General features: G+C 49.5%; 7 protein-coding genes and 1 non-coding gene across 8 annotated transcripts; 6 read left to right on the top strand and 2 right to left on the bottom strand.

The window, feature by feature from the left end:
• Positions 1-2,525: 2,525 nt before the first annotated feature.
• Positions 2,526-3,221, top strand: EV420DRAFT_1640893 (nucleophile aminohydrolase; the record flags this gene model as incomplete). The annotated part of the gene is made up of 4 exons (XM_060477160.1): positions 2,526-2,532; positions 2,591-2,856; positions 2,918-3,068; positions 3,124-3,221. The coding sequence occupies 4 exons, from the start codon at positions 2,526-2,528 to the stop codon at positions 3,219-3,221; spliced, it is 522 nt and encodes a 173-aa protein (XP_060333301.1).
• Positions 3,222-3,261: 40 nt separating this feature from the next.
• EV420DRAFT_t108 lies at positions 3,262-3,343 on the top strand. Its single transcript has one exon. It is a non-coding gene; the product is annotated as a tRNA-Ser (tRNA).
• EV420DRAFT_1531869 (Dynamitin-domain-containing protein) lies at positions 3,323-4,859 on the top strand. Its single transcript, XM_060472691.1, has 4 exons — positions 3,323-3,467; positions 3,516-3,572; positions 3,620-3,758; positions 3,808-4,859. The coding sequence occupies exons 1-4, from the start codon at positions 3,432-3,434 to the stop codon at positions 4,701-4,703; spliced, it is 1,128 nt and encodes a 375-aa protein (XP_060333302.1). The 5' UTR covers positions 3,323-3,431; the 3' UTR covers positions 4,704-4,859.
• An 838-nt stretch (positions 4,860-5,697) lies between these two features.
• EV420DRAFT_1762665 (uncharacterized protein) lies at positions 5,698-6,617 on the top strand (the record flags this gene model as incomplete). Its single annotated transcript, XM_060480709.1, has 2 exons — positions 5,698-5,968; positions 6,016-6,617. Coding segments are annotated over 2 exons (812 nt in total), but the record flags the coding sequence as incomplete, so codon positions are not given.
• A 121-nt stretch (positions 6,618-6,738) lies between these two features.
• On the top strand, positions 6,739-8,475 carry EV420DRAFT_1531876 (uncharacterized protein). Its single transcript, XM_060472692.1, has 2 exons — positions 6,739-7,875; positions 7,927-8,475. Exons 1-2 carry the CDS (start codon positions 6,820-6,822, stop codon positions 8,239-8,241), a joined length of 1,371 nt encoding a protein of 456 aa, XP_060333304.1. The 5' UTR covers positions 6,739-6,819; the 3' UTR covers positions 8,242-8,475.
• A 714-nt stretch (positions 8,476-9,189) lies between these two features.
• On the bottom strand, positions 9,190-16,244 carry EV420DRAFT_1619788 (uncharacterized protein; the record flags this gene model as incomplete). The annotated part of the gene is made up of 15 exons (XM_060475515.1): positions 9,190-9,771; positions 9,822-10,469; positions 10,519-10,657; positions 10,720-10,798; positions 10,851-10,931; positions 11,074-11,152; positions 11,199-11,588; positions 11,636-11,767; positions 11,821-12,120; positions 12,162-12,349; positions 12,385-13,856; positions 13,888-14,232; positions 14,285-15,955; positions 16,005-16,126; positions 16,167-16,244. 15 exons carry the CDS (start codon positions 16,242-16,244, stop codon positions 9,190-9,192), a joined length of 6,306 nt encoding a protein of 2,101 aa, XP_060333305.1.
• Positions 16,245-16,422: 178 nt separating this feature from the next.
• On the top strand, positions 16,423-18,203 carry EV420DRAFT_1531880 (uncharacterized protein). Its single transcript, XM_060472693.1, has 6 exons — positions 16,423-16,774; positions 16,826-16,934; positions 16,987-17,085; positions 17,134-17,637; positions 17,686-17,783; positions 17,836-18,203. The coding sequence occupies exons 1-6, from the start codon at positions 16,443-16,445 to the stop codon at positions 18,161-18,163; spliced, it is 1,470 nt and encodes a 489-aa protein (XP_060333306.1). The 5' UTR covers positions 16,423-16,442; the 3' UTR covers positions 18,164-18,203.
• EV420DRAFT_1531883 (autophagy protein Apg5-domain-containing protein) lies at positions 18,204-19,505 on the bottom strand. The gene is made up of 4 exons (XM_060472694.1): positions 19,137-19,505; positions 18,810-19,090; positions 18,516-18,754; positions 18,204-18,464 (listed from the first exon to the last, which is right to left on the bottom strand). The coding sequence occupies exons 1-4, from the start codon at positions 19,475-19,477 to the stop codon at positions 18,219-18,221; spliced, it is 1,107 nt and encodes a 368-aa protein (XP_060333307.1). The 5' UTR covers positions 19,478-19,505; the 3' UTR covers positions 18,204-18,218.
• Between the last annotated feature and the right edge of the window lie 104 nt (positions 19,506-19,609).

The raw sequence follows: 19,609 nt of genomic DNA on the forward strand, positions 1-19,609 counted from the left end.
AAAACAGAGTGGGTATGGGGAGCGGCCCAAGAAAATGCGTTCAAGGAAATCAAAAGGAAGCTGGCAGAAGAAGTAATACTGGCCATACCCACCCGTACCGGTAGGTACCGAGTGGAAGCTGATGCCAGCGAAGGAGCAATAGGGGCGGTGCTGTCACAGAAACAAGAAGGAAAATGGAGACCGGTGGCGTTCCTGTCCAAAGCTCTAACAGTTACGGAACGTAACTACGAGATATACGACAAGGAACTTCTAGCCATCATGTTGGCCCTCGAAGACTGGAGGCATTACCTGATGGGCGCTCATCAGGAGTTTGAGATCTGGACGGATCACCAAAACCTCCAATATTTTCGAAAACCGCAGAAACTCAATCGCCAACAAGCGCGATGGGTAACTGAGCTAGCAGAATACCACTTCACGCTACATCATAAGCCGGGGACGGCGAACAAAAAGGCAGACCTGCTGTCTCGACGAGCTGATCACGACCAAGGCAGCCAGGACAACAGTGAAGTGGTAGTGCTAAAACCGGAAATGTTCTGAGTGCTAATCATGCCAGGCGAGGAGGAGATACATAAGAAGATCAGGACGGCTTTACGAGACGTCACTAGGTTGGACAAGGGGATAGAGATGTCCCTTCATCATCCTCAAGGAATAACCCAAAAGGAAGGGTTAATGTACTACGATGGACGACTGTATATTCCACGCGATGCCAACCTACACGGGGAACTAATAGCAATCCATCACGACCACATTACGGCCGGTCATCCGGGAATCGAGAAAACCAAAGAACTCGTGCAGTGAGAATACTGGTGGCCAAAACTCAAAAACGACGTAGAACGTTACGTTAAAGGCTGCAAAGCCTGTCAACGCACCAAGACCAGCACCCAAAGACGAAGGGCACCGTTGCACCCACACGCCGTACCAACGCGACCATGGGAGCACATCACAGTGGATATGATCGGCGAGCTACCGGACTCCAACGGATACAACGCTATCCTTGTGATCGTAGACCGCTTCTCCAAAGAAGTGATCCCGGTCCCCTGCTCGACCGAACTAACCTCCGCGGGGTGGGCCCGAGTACTTCATGACCACGTCTGGGCAAAACATGGCATGCTGCAAAAGATCATCTCTGATCGAGGACCACAATTTGTATCCAAATTCATGAAGGAACTGTACAAGATGTTGCACATCCAAGGAAACCCCTCCACCGCATATCATCCCCAAACCGATGGGCAGACTGAGAGAGCAAATCAGGAAATTGAAAAGTATCTCCGAATTTTCATCAATCATAGGCAGAACGATTGGAGCGAATGGCTGCCCCTCGCAGCATTTCAACACAACAATCGAAAACACTCCACCACCGGCTACTCTCCATTCGAGATAAACCACGGTCAAAAACCTCATCTCGCACCGCTCACTATCAAGGAAGGAACGAATCCGGCGGCCAAGGACTTCGTCACAGAAATACAAAAAATACATGAACAAACAGCGAAAGCCTTGGAAAAAGCAGCGGAAATGATGAAACGACATTACAATAAGCATCAACGACCGGCGGTGGAGTACCAACCAGGCGACAAAGTTTGGTTGGACTCAACAAACCTTCATCTTCCCCGTCCCATGAAAAAGCTCGGAGACAAGCGAGTTGGACCCTTCAAAGTAGTATCCAAAAAGGGTGCCTCCGCCTACGAGCTAGAACTACCCCTTGGATGGAAAATCCATAACCGGTTCAACGAGAACCTGTTGACACTGTACCACTCCCCAGAGTTCCCAATCCAAATACAGCCCCCGGCACCTCCACCAGACCTAATAGATGGACAAGAACAGTACGAGGTGGAGGAAATAGTAGACCGTCGGGAACGAGCAGTAGGACGAGGGTGTAGACGACGAACCAGGACGGAGTACCTCATCAAGTGGAAAGGATATCCCTGGGAGGAAAACTCTTGGGTAGACGAACGAGAACTGGAGAATGCCAAAGAGGCAATCGAAGACTACGAACAAGTAAACTTCATCACGCAACTGCCTCAAGACTGGTGGGAAAATGGAGACGAATCTGATTCATGGTCAGAAACAGAGTCAGTAACGGAATCCGAGATCGACCACCCACTAGTACAGGCCATACAAGAATACCTCATAAGGCCCAATCCAGAAACTCTAGTAGGCGCCTATCTACCAAAACCAAACTACGCTGCAGTCGGGACGACTGCCTTAACAGGGGGGTAATATTACGATTTCGTGCTCTATCTTATCTTATCGACCTCATCGTAATCATGCTATGCCAACTTTCCGACTCTGATCGCACTACACCATGCAGGTATCGTGTGTTTACCGCACCGCTACAGACTCTTGTACTATACTTAGAACGACTCAAACTGTATTTAAGTAGCTCGACTGCAGGTCTTAAACCTCAGTCTCGAACTAAAGTTTATTCACCCGATAACTTAGTCTGAACTCACTCTCGAATTGCTAAGCGATAGCTCCCTGCACGCAAACCTGCAGACAACATAGAGCGCCTGACCGAAGTGTGAGTCATGCTCAGTTGTTTGATCTTGTTTGTATAATCAGTCGCTAACACTCCCATCCGGGGTTGAAATAGGTGGAGATGACGACACCCTGGGTATGAATCCCAAGGGTACTGTCGGTGCTGTTGCCCTGGATGTCAGGGGATGCATTGCTGCCGTTACGTCCACCGGTGGTCGAACCAATAAACTCCCAGGAAGGATTGGCGATACTCCACACATGGGGTCTGGGTTCTGGGCTGAGGAATGGCCCGTAAAGGGATGGATATGCTGCAAGTGGAACAAAATATGGAGAGGCAAAGAAACGCAAGCGGTAGGAATATCGGGAACAGGTGATGGCGATGTCAGTCAACGTTCGAGACTCGTGCTTTGGTCCCAGTATTCTGATTATCAAACCATTCAAGTACTTCATTAGGCACGCGGCGGCGGCGACGATGTGTCATAGAGTCAAATTCCTGGGGGAGAACCTAGATAGCGCTGCTCAGCATACAGTAGAAGATTTGTTAAAGGATGGGGGTACAGGAGGTCTCATTGCCTTGGATATCGACGGCAATGGTACGTGTCCTCCTGTCTCTCACCATCTATAAAACCTTATTACTCTTTGCTATAGTCGCAATGGCGCTAAACTGCGAAGGCATGTATCGCGGAGTCATCAGGGAGGACGGTGTGTCCAAGACTGCGATTTTCCGTGAAGATGAATTGCAATAGAGACTAATAATAGTAATAATATGACAATAAACTTGCTGTGGTCACTTTGCCGGAGTGGTTAACGGGATCGCCTGCTAAGCGGTTGGGCTTTGCCCGCTAGAGTTCGAATCTCTAAGGTGACGAATTTTTGATTTACGTTTCTACCGTTACATACCTCGGTTATCAACGCGTTCGCCGTTAGCGGCATTACCTATTTTGTTTCTGTCCATCATGAGCTCAGCTAAGTACGCGAATCTTCCAGATATCGTTCGTTCCTTTTCCTCCTGCTTTATCCCGAATGCTCATCTGACATAGGACACAGCGCCCGATGTGTACGAAACGGAGGATGTACCCACATTGGAACAAGGGAATGTTAGTGCATACCCCGTCGGCGTCACTGCTAGCTGATACCGTTGTAGAAAGGCGATGGTAGTGACGAGGAAAGGGAACGGCCGCGTAAACACGGGGAGGTTGGGAACGGGGAGGAGCTGGATTCAAGCAGCCTGATTGCAATGGATGCCGCGAGCTCAAGGTTCAGAAAGGCTGAACAGAGGAGAGGTATGTACCAACATTTCCTTCATTATCGCACGTTAACACTACGCGGTAGAACGACTGCGAACTACGTATGAAGACGACGACGAACCCGCGAAGCTGACTCTGAGCCATAGGCTCCAAGCCCTACAGATTGAGCTCGGTGCGTTGGAGGCTGAAATGGCCGATCCTACAAATCCTCAAGTGAGCAAGGAAAAGGATCCTGGAGAGCTCATACGTGGTATCGTTGACGTTCGGGACCGACTTGAACATATCAGGAAGGGGAAGGAAGGAAGGGGGCGGTTAGTAGGTGTCATGCTCGAAGACCATGGCTTCAAGGAAAACCAAGAAAAGGATACCGACATTGACGAGAAGGGTGCCTCTGAAAAGCAGCCGTCTCTTGGACTCGTCGAGATGGACGAAAGGGTCGGGCAGCTCGAAAAGCTCGTCGGCTCGTCGACGACTGCACTCGATGAACTCAGCCCGTTGCCTCCTCCACTGGTCCCTCTCATTACGCGTCTCAATACGCAACTCACGCTCTTAACGCAGCCCAGACATATTGATTCCATCTCGCGCCGACTTAAACTTCTTCTATCCGACTTGGACCGGACTGCAGCTCATTCACATCGACGACAGGGTTCTCAGCCAAACGCAGCAACGACGTCTACCGCTGAGCAGTTGCTACCCCTTTTGAATAGACTGGGGTCAAGTCTTCCTCAGATTCCTCACGTTTTGGCCAGACTGAGGACATTGTCTGGATTACATGCCGCTGCTGGTGAGTTTGAAGCGACCTTGAAGGGGTTGGAGGAAGAACAGCGTCAGATAAAGGAGGGTCTTGCTGAACTTGAGGGTGCCCTTGAGGGCGTGGAGAAGAGTCTGGAAGAAAATAGAGGAGTTGTAAAAGGAAATGTCGAGGGTTTGGAGGATCGAATGAACAGATTGTTCAAACGCCTGGATGAAATCCAAGCATGACAGAACTTTGACCGGGACCCCAGTATTTTATTGTCATCTTGACATTTTTAGTGTTTCTTCTTGTCCTCTTTACGATCTCAATCTTGAGCCACCTTGCATTGTTCGCTCCTTTGGTCCATAAATGATCCGTCAATTATTTAAATCGTAGATGGGCGCGATTCGGATGAGCAGCAAGGTTTTGTGTCTGACATGCACGGTATGCCTCTGGCCGAAAAGAAAAATCATGAGCGGGGTCCGCCTTCATGAAACCATTCTGTGATCTTCCTCCGACAGTCTCTAGATCGACTCTCTTGGTGGAATTTCTGGTGGCAGTCCAGCCTGTCCGATCGGACTGGTGAAAATTGAAAATTCGCCTTGCTTTGTTCAAGCCTGGCATGGGCCATGGATCGGTGAACGCCCATTGGGGATATCAATTATATTGGACGAGTTGAGTAAATGATCATATTATTGCCTGTAAAATTATACCAAACGTATTGGGCAAAGCCGTCACGGTCATAGCCAAGTCGTCGGACTGACGTTCTGAAACATATACTGCGCAGATATCCCATGCCAATGGTCGATGATGAGCTTCTTTTGCTGGCCGTGCGGATGCGGGAACCTGGAATTTCAAGGAATATGTTGCGCGGAAGTGATGCATTGTCGGAGATCGGAGAAAACGGTATCCTCCGTAAAATCCTCCACCGCACGCAGAGATACATTGCCCAACTAGAATTGGATAGCGTCGTCAGGGACATGGTTAGCGGAAGCTCTGGCATATCCTGTACTCCAATAACAATTTTGAACAAAGCAACTCTAATTCGGGTGCTTTTCTGCCTTGCGGTCGCTCTGAAATTTGAAAGATGAGCTGTCGATGTCGAGCTAGTAACAAAAGAATCGGCTAAAGAGACTGGTGGTGATGGCGAACTGTCAAGCTTTATCAATCCAAAGGTTTGTTCGGACATTGCCTGGATGTGACAATGTGAACGTATCGCGTTATTTGTGCGTGTATGGCTAGACATGACTTCCAACGTCGATGAGCTTCAGAAAGAGATCTCGGCGCTCAAGGAACTGCAGGCACATGTGGGCAGGCTGCGAAAGGTTCCTCATGATTTGTTGAATGTGAACGCGAAGAAGGAAGTACGGCTGCAAGCAAAGCTGGAGGAGGTGCAAAAGGCCAAGGAAGCCGTGGAGAGTAGCCAGGTACAACAAGCGCTAGAACACGCGGCATCGAGTGAAAAGAAAGATGGATCTGGGGTCGATGTGACGCGAGGCAGCGTTAAACGAAGGTTAGCAGCACGTTGCCGTGCAGATACTCTTAATTAATCCGGTCTAGGTCGAGGTCACCGCAGCCATATGTCGCCGAAAAGAAGACAAAGAAGAGCATTTTCCCAGAGGGAACTGTCATTAACACGATCGAAGAACTCAAAGCTTGGATACGGACTTGGAATCGCGACCACAGTGGCAAAGTGCATCTCTGGCGCGCGAGACGTGGCGACACTGGCGATGATATTGTGCGCGTCGTGATTCCCGACGTGCTTCAGGCATATCTTTTCCTGGGCATTAGCCGACGCGATGAACTGAGCGTCGAGGCCGTAACTGTCTTTGGGCCACGGGAAAAACGGGCGCCACACGCCTCGTCTGCATTCGACGTGTTCCGACTAGTGACTGAACGGGTGAGCGGGATGGCGGCCCGGGCCGGAGGAGCGGGGGTGGCGGAGGTAGTGTCCGCGTTGGAGGCTTACGGGGGACTATTTGTTGCCCGCTGCGCTGTGTGCGGGCGGGTCTTGTCGGGAGAGGGTCACGTGCCGCCGGTGAGCCTAATTTGGGGCGACGGGCGCTGGGAATACCGACATCTTACTTGTCATGGACATTAAATATCCGAAAAATGTAGACAATGCGAATATATCGGGCAAATATAAATGGAACATTTTGAGCACAAAAGCATTCCATAATTGGTCTTGGACTCCTGGCACCTGCAATAGCGATCGGTGATCGACGCTAGCACGAGACGACAAATAGACCGGAAATGGAAATAAACAAGCGTCAATACCCCTATTCTGTACCGACTTTAAAGAATGGGAGGGCTTTGGCTGGCATCGCTCCTGCCAGTGCCCGCCTCTCTTTCTTCCCGACCACCATGTCCCGCCCAACGTCGGTTATCGTCTCTTCTGCCGGTCTCATCACCGTCCTCAGCTATCATCCCTCCGAAGGCGAGGTCGGCGTGCCCATTTCTGTCCACATTGACTTCCACCACCCTGCCCCGGAAAAAATATTCCTACGTCTAAAAGTTGGCTCGACAGCGGTCAGCACTCAAGTCTCCCAGATATCGCCAGAAAAATTCGGCGGTTACCAGCTTCATGCCACGATCCCGCCCAGAATACATGACCAGAAGGTCGCCCTTAGTGTTGAGGCAGTTGACGCTGACAACATCATTCTCGATGCTGTCTGCTTTGGCGAGTTTACCTACTGGGAACACCATCTACCGATACCGAATCCGCCAGTTGTAGCTTCTCAGGCGTCTATGGTAGCCTCGCAGCCAGTAGTCCCTTCCCAGGGGCCTGTGCTTCGCCGACGAGCCAACACAACGACCAGCATACATAACGTGCCATCAGTCCCTTCTCCTACTCTCTCTGACCGCAGACCAGCATCACGCCGCATTCGCGCAAACTCTCTTATGCGTGCCAACCGTGGTTCTCCAGAGGATATTCATCTCCATCCTCAGACACCCATCCTCCAGATCATCACCCCTCTCGATACCATGTGCACCGGTTGGGATGCTGCCGAAAATCGTATGGGTCGTCGACTTGTCCGTTTTCACAAGGTCCAGGATGGCTGTAAACTCATCGTTTCCTGCGAAGCTATCCGCCAGGATGACTACTGCGAGACAGACACCGTCATTTCCTGTATTTTCAGGGATGAGACCAGCCTATTCTATGTCACCAGCGTAGATATCATTTATCTGCTCGAGAGGCTCACCAACGACGACTTTCCCGTTGAGGAGAAGAACCGTATAAGGCGCAACTTGGAGGGGTTGAGGCCGACGACCGTCAGCAAACATAAGCACGGTTTCGAGAGTTTCTTTCAGCGCATCATGGAGTTCCCCGATCCCAAGCCCCGGAATATCGAGAAAGACCTCAAAGTGTTTGAGTGGTCGCTCCTTGGACAGGCGCTCGACAAAATCCTGTCCAAATATGTAAGCTATTCCCTCACGTCGTCTTTCTTTGAATTCTGAGGACTGGTACAGTCTATCTACACTTCTGATTCCCCCACCGATTCAACCGCCTCCCTTCCCGCAGACCCTCCATCCGTCGATAGCCGACTTTATCACGACCCACTTCCCATTCCTGATAAATACGAGCCACTTCCTGACACTATCCTCTTCTCTGCTTCGCACGATAGTTCGGGTTGCGTCACCCCGGCCGAGCCAGTGTACGACTACAATACTTCCTGGCCAGGGCCAGAGCAGCACCCAGCGGGGCTTGCGTTGAACGATTTGCATAGTTTAACAGCATATCCGATGGAGACACCGTTGGAGTTCTACTGGCCAAACCAGTCCTAAGCATCCCATATTGTATCAGTTTGTACTATTTTTTTTTTCATCTCTCAGTTCCTATCGCTACGTTTGTTCTGGTTGGATTTGTATTTGTACATTCGGAGGCCCATCTCTACAAGACAAGACGGACAAATTACCTATTCTGTACATTTATAGCACATCACATATCATCACATCATTATCTCTTCGACATCAACTGTACGGTAACCACATTTTAGTCAATGGATTGACACACTTTCAGCTGGGGGGGAGTTTGAACTCAGCTTGCGATGCATGAAGGCGGTGCAGCATTTTGTAGCCGCGACAGGCTAAGCCACAGCCTATCATCTGGTGCGACAGATTCAACAATGTGATAGTTGTAATTACATAAGAGGAGAAGGGGCCGGCGGTAGGGTAGATCAGGAATTTGACAGCTCGAAATCGGTGACACGCGTCCGAGTTCCTTTACCCATTTGTCATGATATTGTCCCTGAGGTTGCGGTTCCTGGTCACGGCAACATCCATTAGATATATTGCGGGCAGGGTAAAGGAAATCTTCAGAGCTAGGAAGTAAAAACAAGGGCTCGTTCTATTTAATGGACGACTGTTTCCTGAATTACACTTTCCAGAACAGGAGGGTCGCAAAGGAGCAGACGCTTTGATTGACGCGCTGCAACAGATTTATCATTTGGCAGACGCAGAATTCTCTTTCGAAGTACCTTCTCCCCCTTTATGCGAACAACAAATCGCACAGGTTCCAGCTCAGATTCTCAGCCAAATTAGCTGCTGTAATGATGCATCTGTAAACCGAAATCCAAGGCGGCCGAAGAAACCAGCAGCTTTCATCGGCACCCAGGAGGCCCGTTATCTGGCCTCGCATATGACACAGAACTTACATATAATATAATGAACAACTGCACACATTACATGGACTACTTTACAAAAAATTGAAGAGATCCGCAAAAAAAAAAATAACTATGAATGGGAAGCACCACGCCTACTAAAGCTGAGACTCCCGAAGCGCGAAAAGCGACCCTTGAGCGAACCCAAGGAGCCAAGGGACGTCATTACCGACGACCCCGAGGGCTCCGCAGCGCCGCTGTTGACGTTGACAAGCGACGTATCGGGCGATTCGACACTTACTGAGTCGCTTCCGCCCGCCATGCCCGCGCCCATGTCCCCCGGCGACGAGGCCACCCCATTGATCCCGTGTCGTGCCAAATGTGCAAGGTGCCGTTGAAGCGGTGTCTGTCGCGGAACACCTGGTATTCCATCTATTGGCGAGGCAGGTGGGGGCGATGCCGTCTTGCGTTTGAAAGACAGTGAAATCGGAGGGATGATTGGTGCACGTTTTGTCGAAGTTGAAGACATGGATCTAATGACGGATTGCTCGTACACAGAAGTGGCAGGAAGTGTACTTGTTTCATCGATTACTAATCGTCGAATTTCTTCCCTGAAGTTTTTCCTGAAAAACTTCTCCAGTGTTTCGTGGAATGGATGGAATTCGACGGGACAGAGATGACCATGGAGTTTGAGGCATGCGTCAATTGTGCGAACCTGGTAACAAATTGAGCTAAAGAAAATGGAATAGCTAGCGTAGCGCATACCTGCTCATCTATAGCGACTCTTAGCCGTTCGACCATCTCCGCTCGATCAGGATTGCGAGTAACATATTCGCTGTTGAAGAACGTCTGACGGTATGATGCAACACCTGTGTTCATGGGTGCATCGACTGCACTATTAAGTGCCATTGATAACGCGTTGGTCGATACCTGCTGAGCGGTCTTAGCAAGGGATTGATAACGGATACTGAGAGCCGCAAGGTCCTTGGTCTTGGTCTCCACTTCAGTCAAGGCGTTCTCGACAGGGGAGAGTTCAACAACCTCCAATTCGATGACCTGGGAACGGCGTAGAACGGTTGGGAAGGTCTCCTCTGTTGTGAAGTAGGTCTTTTCTACCCAAATTTCGTCTGATCCGTCGCGCCCAAGCTTCTTGACTTGCCGTGAAGAGCTGAAGAGGTTGATCGCACTGTGTTCGTAGTACACGCGGACTGCGGTTGGCACATCAGGATTTGTGAAGACGGGCAGAGTTCGATCAGGTTCTGGAGTTACCGATGTACACTGGATATACTGATCCGTGCCAAAACGGATGTCAACCGGAGGGTCGCCAATGATTTTAAGTAGCTGTGCTCCCGAATGCTTGTTGAGCATCCGCTCGCAAAATGCGCCATATTTCTCCCATTCGTATCCGCGATACTAACATTGAAATGAGCAACCAGCTTCATCAATTATTGCAGCTACTCACAATAAAACGTTTGTCCCGGATTGCCGCAGGAAAATTGCCATAAAATGTCACCAGATAATAATCAGAATAGTATCGCTGCTCTGTGACAATGTGTTCCAGGAGCGTCGCTTGGTGACGAAGAATTTCGGATAGACGACCACTGCGAGACACAGAGACACATGTAAGCAGGCAAAGAAGGTGTCGAGCACGTTGGACACGTACTAGTTATATGTGACCTCGGCATGCTGGTAAGCAAGCTCCTTGCAGATTTCAACAGCCCGTTCCCAAGCTTTCCCTTTGCCTGATAGCCGCAACATTGAGAATAATGAACACACAAGCAAATCCAATCTTACCCAAATAATCTAAAATCAGCAAGCAAAGCGTCTCCTTACGGTGGAACTGAGACTGTTGCGGAAGGCCCAAGTCATCCATGGCTTTGACAAAGTATTCAGGTCCCATTGATGGAGGTCGGAGTGCAACTTCAATGTTAATGCGGCTTCAACATAATTTTGGGATTGTAGATGCATCTAAAGATAGTTGGTGGTGTTACAGAGTCTGACTGAAAAGCATAGCAACTTACGTTGACAAGTTGATGCACGTATTTGATATAAATTTCATCCCTCCCGATTCGTCGAATGAAGTTCATCAATCGCAGCTTCGGACCTTTAGTAAAAGTCGGCGCGCATGAGAAATCGACTCACAGTGGCAATGACGCGTTCGTCTGCGAATTCTTCTCCTTCTGGAAGTGCACGAAGGCTTAATAGCAGTTCTAGGAAGAGATCCACGGAATCCAAAAATGTCGAAATCCGCTCCCGCAAACTTTCATCGACATCCGAGGTTTCGAACAGGTGTCTGAGTTGTGTGACGAAGAAAGCACCAGAAATGTCATCGCCTTTGCTATCGGACATGAATAAAGAATCCAGGCGTGTTACAAGTTCGTTTTCGATTTCATCGAAATTGCCTGCCTGGTGGTACTCTGAAACAATCATACAGTATAGCATGTGAACGGCATTGTTCCTAAGTTGTTCATGGTGGCTCAGACAGAGGTTGACAACATGACCAACAAGAGCGTTGAGATATACTTGATATCCCTGTCAAGAATTCAGTTCACAGGACAGTCACGGTGGAGAGAGCATACCCCGTAACGGGCAACAGGTTCGCCGGTATTAGTAAGTTGCTCTGCCCAGCCTAACGCTTGCCAAAGCGATAGCATGATAGATGCTCCTTCACCTCGGATATCGCCGGCTAATCGCCATACAGCACGCCGTTTCTGTACAACCCATCAACAATGAAGATTTCAGCAAGGGGAGGAGGTCAACTTGCCTGAGGGCTGAAGTCTTCGATGACCAATTGATCGGAAGACAGCAGCTTCAGAAGCATGAAAAAAGCCTCGCGCCATAGGCGAGCATCAAATCGAGCTTCTGAATCCTGAGGTGGGATAAACTCTTTCTCCAGGATGGTGGATATAGGAACCATCATTTTAACCAGAACCTTGTGCGCCATGATATTGACGTTCAACCAAGACTTCGGGAATGCGTCATTTCCTAGAATCGAGGTTGCCACCTTGAAAAATTGAGACATCAATGCGATAAAGCGTTCCTGTCCTTCAATGTCAAGACTCGACTCTAAAAGTCAAGAATATGCTTCGAGGGCGATGACAAAACAAGCACTAGAAAGACAACGGCTGTCTCGCCTAGACCAGCATTGAAGACTTCATCAGATTCTCCCGCCCTCACAGAGCTCTGGGACGAGCTTGGTAGGTAGGATAGTAACGAGAATGGGTAGGACTCTGGGAAGATGACAGGAATGGCCGTTTTTGGCGATCGAGTGCGTTCCAAAGCTTTGACCGCCTCTGAACTTTGAAATTCTCGGTAAGAGTCCAGTAACCTATCAAATTATTGAGAGGCTTGTAGAGTGGCCAGAGGAAGGCGAACCTTGGTAGAAGGGGAAGGAGATTTTCCACATTCTCCTGCTCCGTGCGGAACCTGGGTCGATCTTCGATAACCGATGGACACACCAGGCTTGTCTGGAGCTTGTCCAACATGACAGCAATAATCGCGACACATAACCGTATGTTTTCCAACCAAGCCACCCGCGCAGCATCACGAGCGCCCTCTGAATCCGCGCCCTGTGTTTGAGCATATTCATCATATCGACCAAAGTGAGGCCTGATCCACTGTACGACAGCCTCCACAAGTAGCGGTCGAGACTGCGGGTTGTCAAAAAGGAACCCTTTCACGATCTGAAGGTACATAATAAGCTTCCAAATGACTATCTTGCCCCTTGCTGCAGTGGCCGCATTTGTGGCAAAGGTCGTCACAATGGACACTAAATCAACGACTGAAAATATCTTAGCCAGTTCCGGGAGGATCGAAGTGAAGTGCTGCAATGCAATTGTTTGGGTTCCAACGATTGACAGGGGCGAAGATGTCGACATTAAACGGGTGACCTCCGTCAAGTGGGACCGAAGTTCACGTTTAAAAGTGCCTTCGAGATGTTCTGCAGTCACTCCACCTCCGACACCAAGTTCCTTTGCTTTCTGCAGCTCTCTTGACTTGGCTATGAATTTCATGACATAATGCCAAACCTTCAGCGCTGCTCGAAGTGGAGATGCGGTTTCTGTGGACGTAGGATTGGTGAGTAGACGATTCATGGACTGGATCATATGCGATGAGGCCGATGCGCAGTTGAAATGTTTTTCTATGTAAACGTCCAACACCGGCTGGAAATTGCTGAACCGTCGATCTTGTATAATGCCTAAAACGGTGACCAACGCATTGAAGACCAGAAAATCCATTTCGCAAGCCTGATTATTGGGAGAGACCATGATACCAAATAAAGAGTCGAAGATGTCGGGAAGGAATTTGACGATTTCGCCTTCTCCAACAAATGTGAACTTGGTGAGGACTGTCGATAGAAATTCCTGGTCCGCGACCTTTTCCCAGTTGAGAAGGCTTAATAGAACTGGGTTCTGGGTGAATTTGGTAGAGCATAAGGACGTGCGAACGGTTAGTGTGTCCCTCGTCGAAGGGGCAACGCGGAGCATCTCTGGTGGAACGAGCTGATCCAATTTCTGACCACCAAGTAAGGATGAAGGTGCATTCAGATATATGTCGGGGCTGAGCGTTCCAAGCCTGTCTCCTTTATACATGATCAGCCTGTGACTCCCGTCTTCAACAAATGCGCGGGTATCAGGGAAAAGCTGTTGGAAGGCAAATGCAAATGGCCGATCTGACTCGGGCGTCCCCCGATTTCCTCTTTCGCGGCCTGAACGGTTCCTGAAAGTAAAAAAGAGGTGCCACTGCGGTATTCCGCTAAGAGGCAATCGGATTTTGATGAGCTCTCCAAATGTTGGTTCGCTGCATCGCTGAAAAAACCATAGAATGGAACTGTGTCATAAGAGGCTCCCCACTTCCTTGAGATATAACTGATTCTACAGTTCTGCCATCTTGGTCCCTGACTTCGACTGTGACCTGAACGTTACTGGAAGTCGAATTCAAAGGACCACGCGTGAAGCTCGATACACTGATCCGTCCAGGAGTCCCGTTCGTTGACAGGAAATCCCCAGACCATAACTTGACATAGAGTTCATTTCGAACGTCGCCAGGAAACACGACATCAGGGAAACCAAGGCGAAGGGTTTGAGGAATATCTTGCAGAAGAGAAGTGTTTTCTTTCACGATAGTGACAGCATCTCCACGAAACACTTTGACTGAGACCGCCAACATTTCGGCCCTATTTAAGATATTCAGCGTTTTCACTTTGGCCAAGAAAGAGGGTAGCATACCGAGGAGATTTTTCAAATTCTTTGGCTGCGTTGTCGATGATATTTTGATGTATCATGGAAAACGCAACCTCATTCGTGGGCACATAGATCGGCATGCTGTACTCCTTCATGGCAGTTACATTACCTCCTTCAGCAGTTATCCGACCCAGTTGCGTTAGCTCCAGTATAGCGCAGCCGAACGGTCGTCGAAATTGGCCTGAAATATCTGTTGAAGTACGTGGTTGTGTACCGTTGCTATCAATCCATCCCGCCGAAGTGCCAGCATCCGCTCTGACCGACGCTTCTGACCCTCGCCTCCCTTCTAAAGGTGTAGCTGAGTTCGATCCATTTCCTATCTTCAAAGAGCCATTTCGGACAATACGGCACACAAGATATGTTGGATCCTGGATGTCGGAATGCGCCAAATCGACGAACAAAGTGCGTATGTGGTCAGACGGATTGCGAGCGGAAACCCCATTGTGGTTGAGGATGACACAAAAATCTTCGGTGATGAACTGATTCCCTTTATGCCGATAGAGGGAGAAGAATAGTTCCGCTGTTTCACCTGGGGCACACGGAGAGGCAACAAATGCTCTCAGGTCTAGGTAGACATGATAGAACTTGGCTGTATCGGGGCCTGAATCGGCAGGTAGACTCAAATAACCCCAAGGGCGAATACGAGTTTGATTGCGGGGATAGGTGGAATCAGAAAATGCTGAGTGAGCTGGGGTGGGCAATGGTGCCGAGGCCAGGTAATCCGTACTTGCACCGACAGGATAAGGACGCGGCGACAGGGATTCATCAAGTGAGATGTTGAGGTATGCAAGGGAGGTCTGCATTGTGAACATTCGAACGGCGCTAACCCAACTTCTTTCATCTACATCACCTTCGACGTCGACCGTAACCAGGCCTCCCCATGACGGATGTCGCACAATGACATCTAATCCCTGCACAAGGTTACCGCTGACCAGTCTGGTAACACAGTCACGCCGCATGTTGACTGTTTCTTCAGCGCTTAACGTTTCGGCCAGAAGTTGCAGTCGCCCAAGATGGAGCGCCTCAATATGGCCTTTAACTACGTGAAATAACTTGTAGTCTCTCCGGGCAAGATACTGGAACATCAGGGTGTGCCATTCGCGAAGGGCCGAAGCAATTTCGTCGATAATTGGCTGAGCGGCACCTGACGCAGTGTCGTCTCCAGATTTGAGAGATGGACGGGGAGGAAGTGGCTTCATTAATTGGGAATCTGCAGGCGACGAGGAGCGAAGACTGTTGGAATAAACCGGTAGACCAGCGCGCAAAGAGAATGCTTGCTCAGGAGGTGGACCAAGCCTGAAGGAGCGTCTACTGGCTGTAGTAAGACGGTCAAAATCTTCATCTTCCTCCCTCAAAGTATGCATACTGGATCCTCCCTTGTCCTTGCCCCATTGGGAAAAGGTTTCGGTCGAGCTTGAAGCTTGCTTAAACTGATCGATACCATTGCTAATGGTCGAACCATTTACTGAGGTGGCATAGTTATGGAGTCGACCCTCTGCATCAGAAAGCTCATCACGAAGGAATATATGGGAGGCAGGAAAGATGCCAATGAAGACCTGTTGTGGTTCTTCGGATTTGGGGGGTAACTTGGCCAGTGAGGAGTCGCCAGACACGGCCCATGTTACGGGTGGTCTACGAGTCGTACAGACAACATACCTAGGAGATTTTTAGTTGTCTGTATTAGAAGAGGCAGCAGGAGACATACCCTCTATACCAAGTACCCTCGACCTCTCTCCCTTTGGGAATATACTTCTCAAAAGCGTAAACTTCGTCTCCTACTTCCAATGCGACAACATCACGGTAGACGAGCTGGTCGTCGGTAGAAGCCTCGGTAACGACAGAGAGACGGTCGCGATTTCGACTGGACCATCGTGTGGTCGCGACGTGAGGGACTAAGAGGATGTACCGCATAGCCGTAGACGATCAAGGGTAGAGGTTCCCACATGTGTGACGCCGACGGCGACGACGACGACGACTCACTTGAGAAGAGGTAAGCGGAGAGGCAAGAAGAGAAGAGAAAAAGATAGCTGGATCAACGAAGAGAGTACTTATATGTGTAGTACCAAAGTCGGACGGGATCAATCTGCACTGATACGGTATGTACGTATTTGTCCTCCCTGCTACCTCTATTCTTCCGTGTCCCATGGCCTCTCTCTCAGACCAAATCGACCGTCTCTCGAGAACGAGCAAGGCCATCGCCGCTACCGCCGCCGCCGTCACCGTCTCTCTCGACGTCGCCCCCTTCTCCACCGCCGTCCTCGACACTCAGCTGGGCGATTTGATTCGCGATGTAGATCCATCCGAACTTGGCTTGTTTTCACTCGTTGTCCCTCACTCTGAACAGGATTCTCGGGGAGATATACCCACGTTGGCTCGGTCGGCGTTTCCAGGTGCGACGCCACTAAAGCCGGCGACGCGACGCGAAGTAGACCCCGAGATATATGCTCATGCCGCCCTCAAATACATCGACCGGTAGTACGTCGTATTTCTTTTTGGGTTCTGTGCCCCTCTGTTTACATCGAGTAGCCAGAGTATCAGACCAATGCCCCGTGCATATTCTCAGGTTGTTGCTCTTCTCGAAGAAATACAGTTGGTGCGCGATGGCATAGAAGAAACTACAGAGCTACTTCATTCCGTGAGTCGGCCGAATGCCTTTGGATCCAACGTATATAGCCAACGAAATCTAGAATCAAGTTACAGATGGCCCGTCAATAAAGTCTATGATTGATAACGAGGAACAGACATTGCATCATTATGAAAAGAAAGTTAACGCGCTCAGGAAACGCGTACGCCCTTCATTTATTTCCAACAATTACTTTTTAAATATATTACAGAGGGATTTACTCATGACTCAAGCGAAGCGCACCTCACGTACAACAATTGCGAGTGTAAAAAGCGCGCCACCTCGTCCAGTAACTCCCGTCGCTCCCTCTCATGTGGATGCAGAAGAGGAATCATTTTGGGCAACACCTGGACGTGCTTTTGCCTCCGAAAATCTGCTGCACGAACAAGTCGATATTGGGGACCTGTCAGTTGTGTCCATACCAAGTCCTTCGGCCCCTTCGTCTTCTACTCGTAGACGTTCGGCATCACAACCCTTGGTTGAAGTAGCCCCGGAAATTGTCGAGGAACCGCAAGATACATACGAATCGCGAGATGAACCGCCTATTGTGGAAGGTGCAATCGATGAAACCATGCAAGTCGAATCCGCAGCAACACCTGCTGGTAGTTCCTCCGAACCTTTGGCAGCTGATGTACCACCAGCAAAGGTTGCTGAGCCTGAAACGCCAGGGACCAAGGCTAGACTGCGCATCAACACAGAGGTAGAGAGAATAGTGGTAATGCTGTCACCCTTCGGTACTTTTATGCGTCCTAACCATCCACAGGCAAAGATATGGGCCACAATGGGTGATGTAATTATGCCTGGTCATCCCTACAGAACCACAGGAGATGGTTCAAAACCTCCCAGAGCAAAACAAACAATGTGTGTATACCCAGTGAAATACGACGAGCTTACTAACGTTGCAATTGGTTAGCGCCCATCTTCAATCCATATCCGCGTTAGTTCCGACGCCTTCATCTCCTCAGTCAAGTCTCTTGTCTGCTGATGCAGTACCATCACAGCCAACTCCTCACCAAATTCTTACCGCTCATTTACTAGTGACACTCTTATCGTGCCCACCCAAATTTTCCATGCCTCTTAACAAGGTGAAAGAATCACTGGCCGCCAAGGCGAGTACCGGAGGCAGTGCAGTTTTAGTTGCTGGACAAGGAACCACTCGAGTGCTTTACGGTTGTGTAGCCAAGAGGCTGGTGAAGATTGATAGAGGTGGTGGTGAGCAGGTTGTCAAGTTTGATGTGTAACTTTACCTTGCTGTGAATTAGGATATCTGGGTATATGTATACTATATTTTTACAATTATCCATTATTAATACCGACACATACGTTCACCCAGCCATCAGCACCGGCCATGCAGGCACCAAGCCACGCCATTTCGGATTCAAGGGGAGTGACTACACCCTGAATTAACACGTATGCCAATTGCAGTAGAGGAGGCGGCTGAGGATTAGGATTCGTCCGTGAGGGCGGAGGTGCAGGCGGTCGTGGAGGGAAAAGCAAGGGCACATGTATTGACAGATAATGGGACAAAGTATGGGGGGTACCTGGATTATTACAGTCAGTGCTTGTTCAATAAATGAGGCAGAGGACTCACCTGTCTTCCAGAAGAGGAGGTGCAAGGTCTTGTATAACAGGTCCATCAGGAAGATACAGCCTAACAGGCACACTTCTCACGTTGTACGCGCCTTCACGGTCGGATGAACCCGAAGGTTCTGCAGATGGAGGACGAGCATGCATCGATGCTGACGATGGTGGCGGCCCTGGTGACTGCGTACGATTGGGTGCTGAGGTTGGGGTCACTTTCGATGCAACACGCCAATAGTCATCAAAATTATCTGAACACATGCCATAGAAAGACAAGAAACGGATGGATGGACAGACGGCACGTACGTTCTTTGATCCCTTCCCAGATGCCATCCTGATCCTGTTTTCTAAGTCCCGTAATTCGTTTGGTATTTCCCCATCGAATGAAGTCGGCCTCCTTTAATTGGCCCATAAAGGCCTGCTTGCATGCTTCTGCACTGGGCGACAAAAGTAGCTTATCCTGAGGAGGAGAGGCAAGATGTAGCATCAAACGCAACGGGGTCACCGTTGAAGATGGAAGAGATGTCGGATTCTTTACAGATGAAGAGATGGTATAATTATCATATATGAGGCCAATGGGCCAATGCCTGGGAAATAATGAATCGACATTCAATGGCTAGAAATGCAACTGACCACTTGAGGAGTGTCCCATCTGGTGTGTCAAACCACCAATCATCATCTTTGAGATCTTTTGCCGACGTTTCATCGAAAACAAGGTCGGTGAAAAATCGACGAATCTCTAGCATCAAGAGCGGCAGATAGCTGACGCGTGGAGCCTGGATAAAATACGACTCGAGGCCTCTATCCGAGTTGGCGGGTAGTTCCTTGGTATCGACACGAATTTCAAGAGGAACAGTCCCGTCCCAGATGAGCCTTCGAAATAGAGTTGTGTGATAGTCTGTGATCCGTTCACGCGCAGAGAATACCTGCGCCGCCGGTGAATGATGGTGTCGAGTAGTCCCGTATGTCGACATGGCTGCAATAATACGAATAATACGGGTGAGCAGGGCGTGACAGTTTCCCAATGTCACAGCGGCGTAACATCACCCGATCACATGACCCAATTGGTGACCTGTTTGTTTACGCGTTTTTTCGTCGCGACTCTA

The sequence above is a fragment of the Desarmillaria tabescens genome (genome assembly GCF_030435595.1).
Source record: "Desarmillaria tabescens strain CCBAS 213 chromosome Unknown EV420scaffold_11, whole genome shotgun sequence".
NCBI lineage: Eukaryota > Fungi > Basidiomycota > Agaricomycetes > Agaricales > Physalacriaceae > Desarmillaria > Desarmillaria tabescens.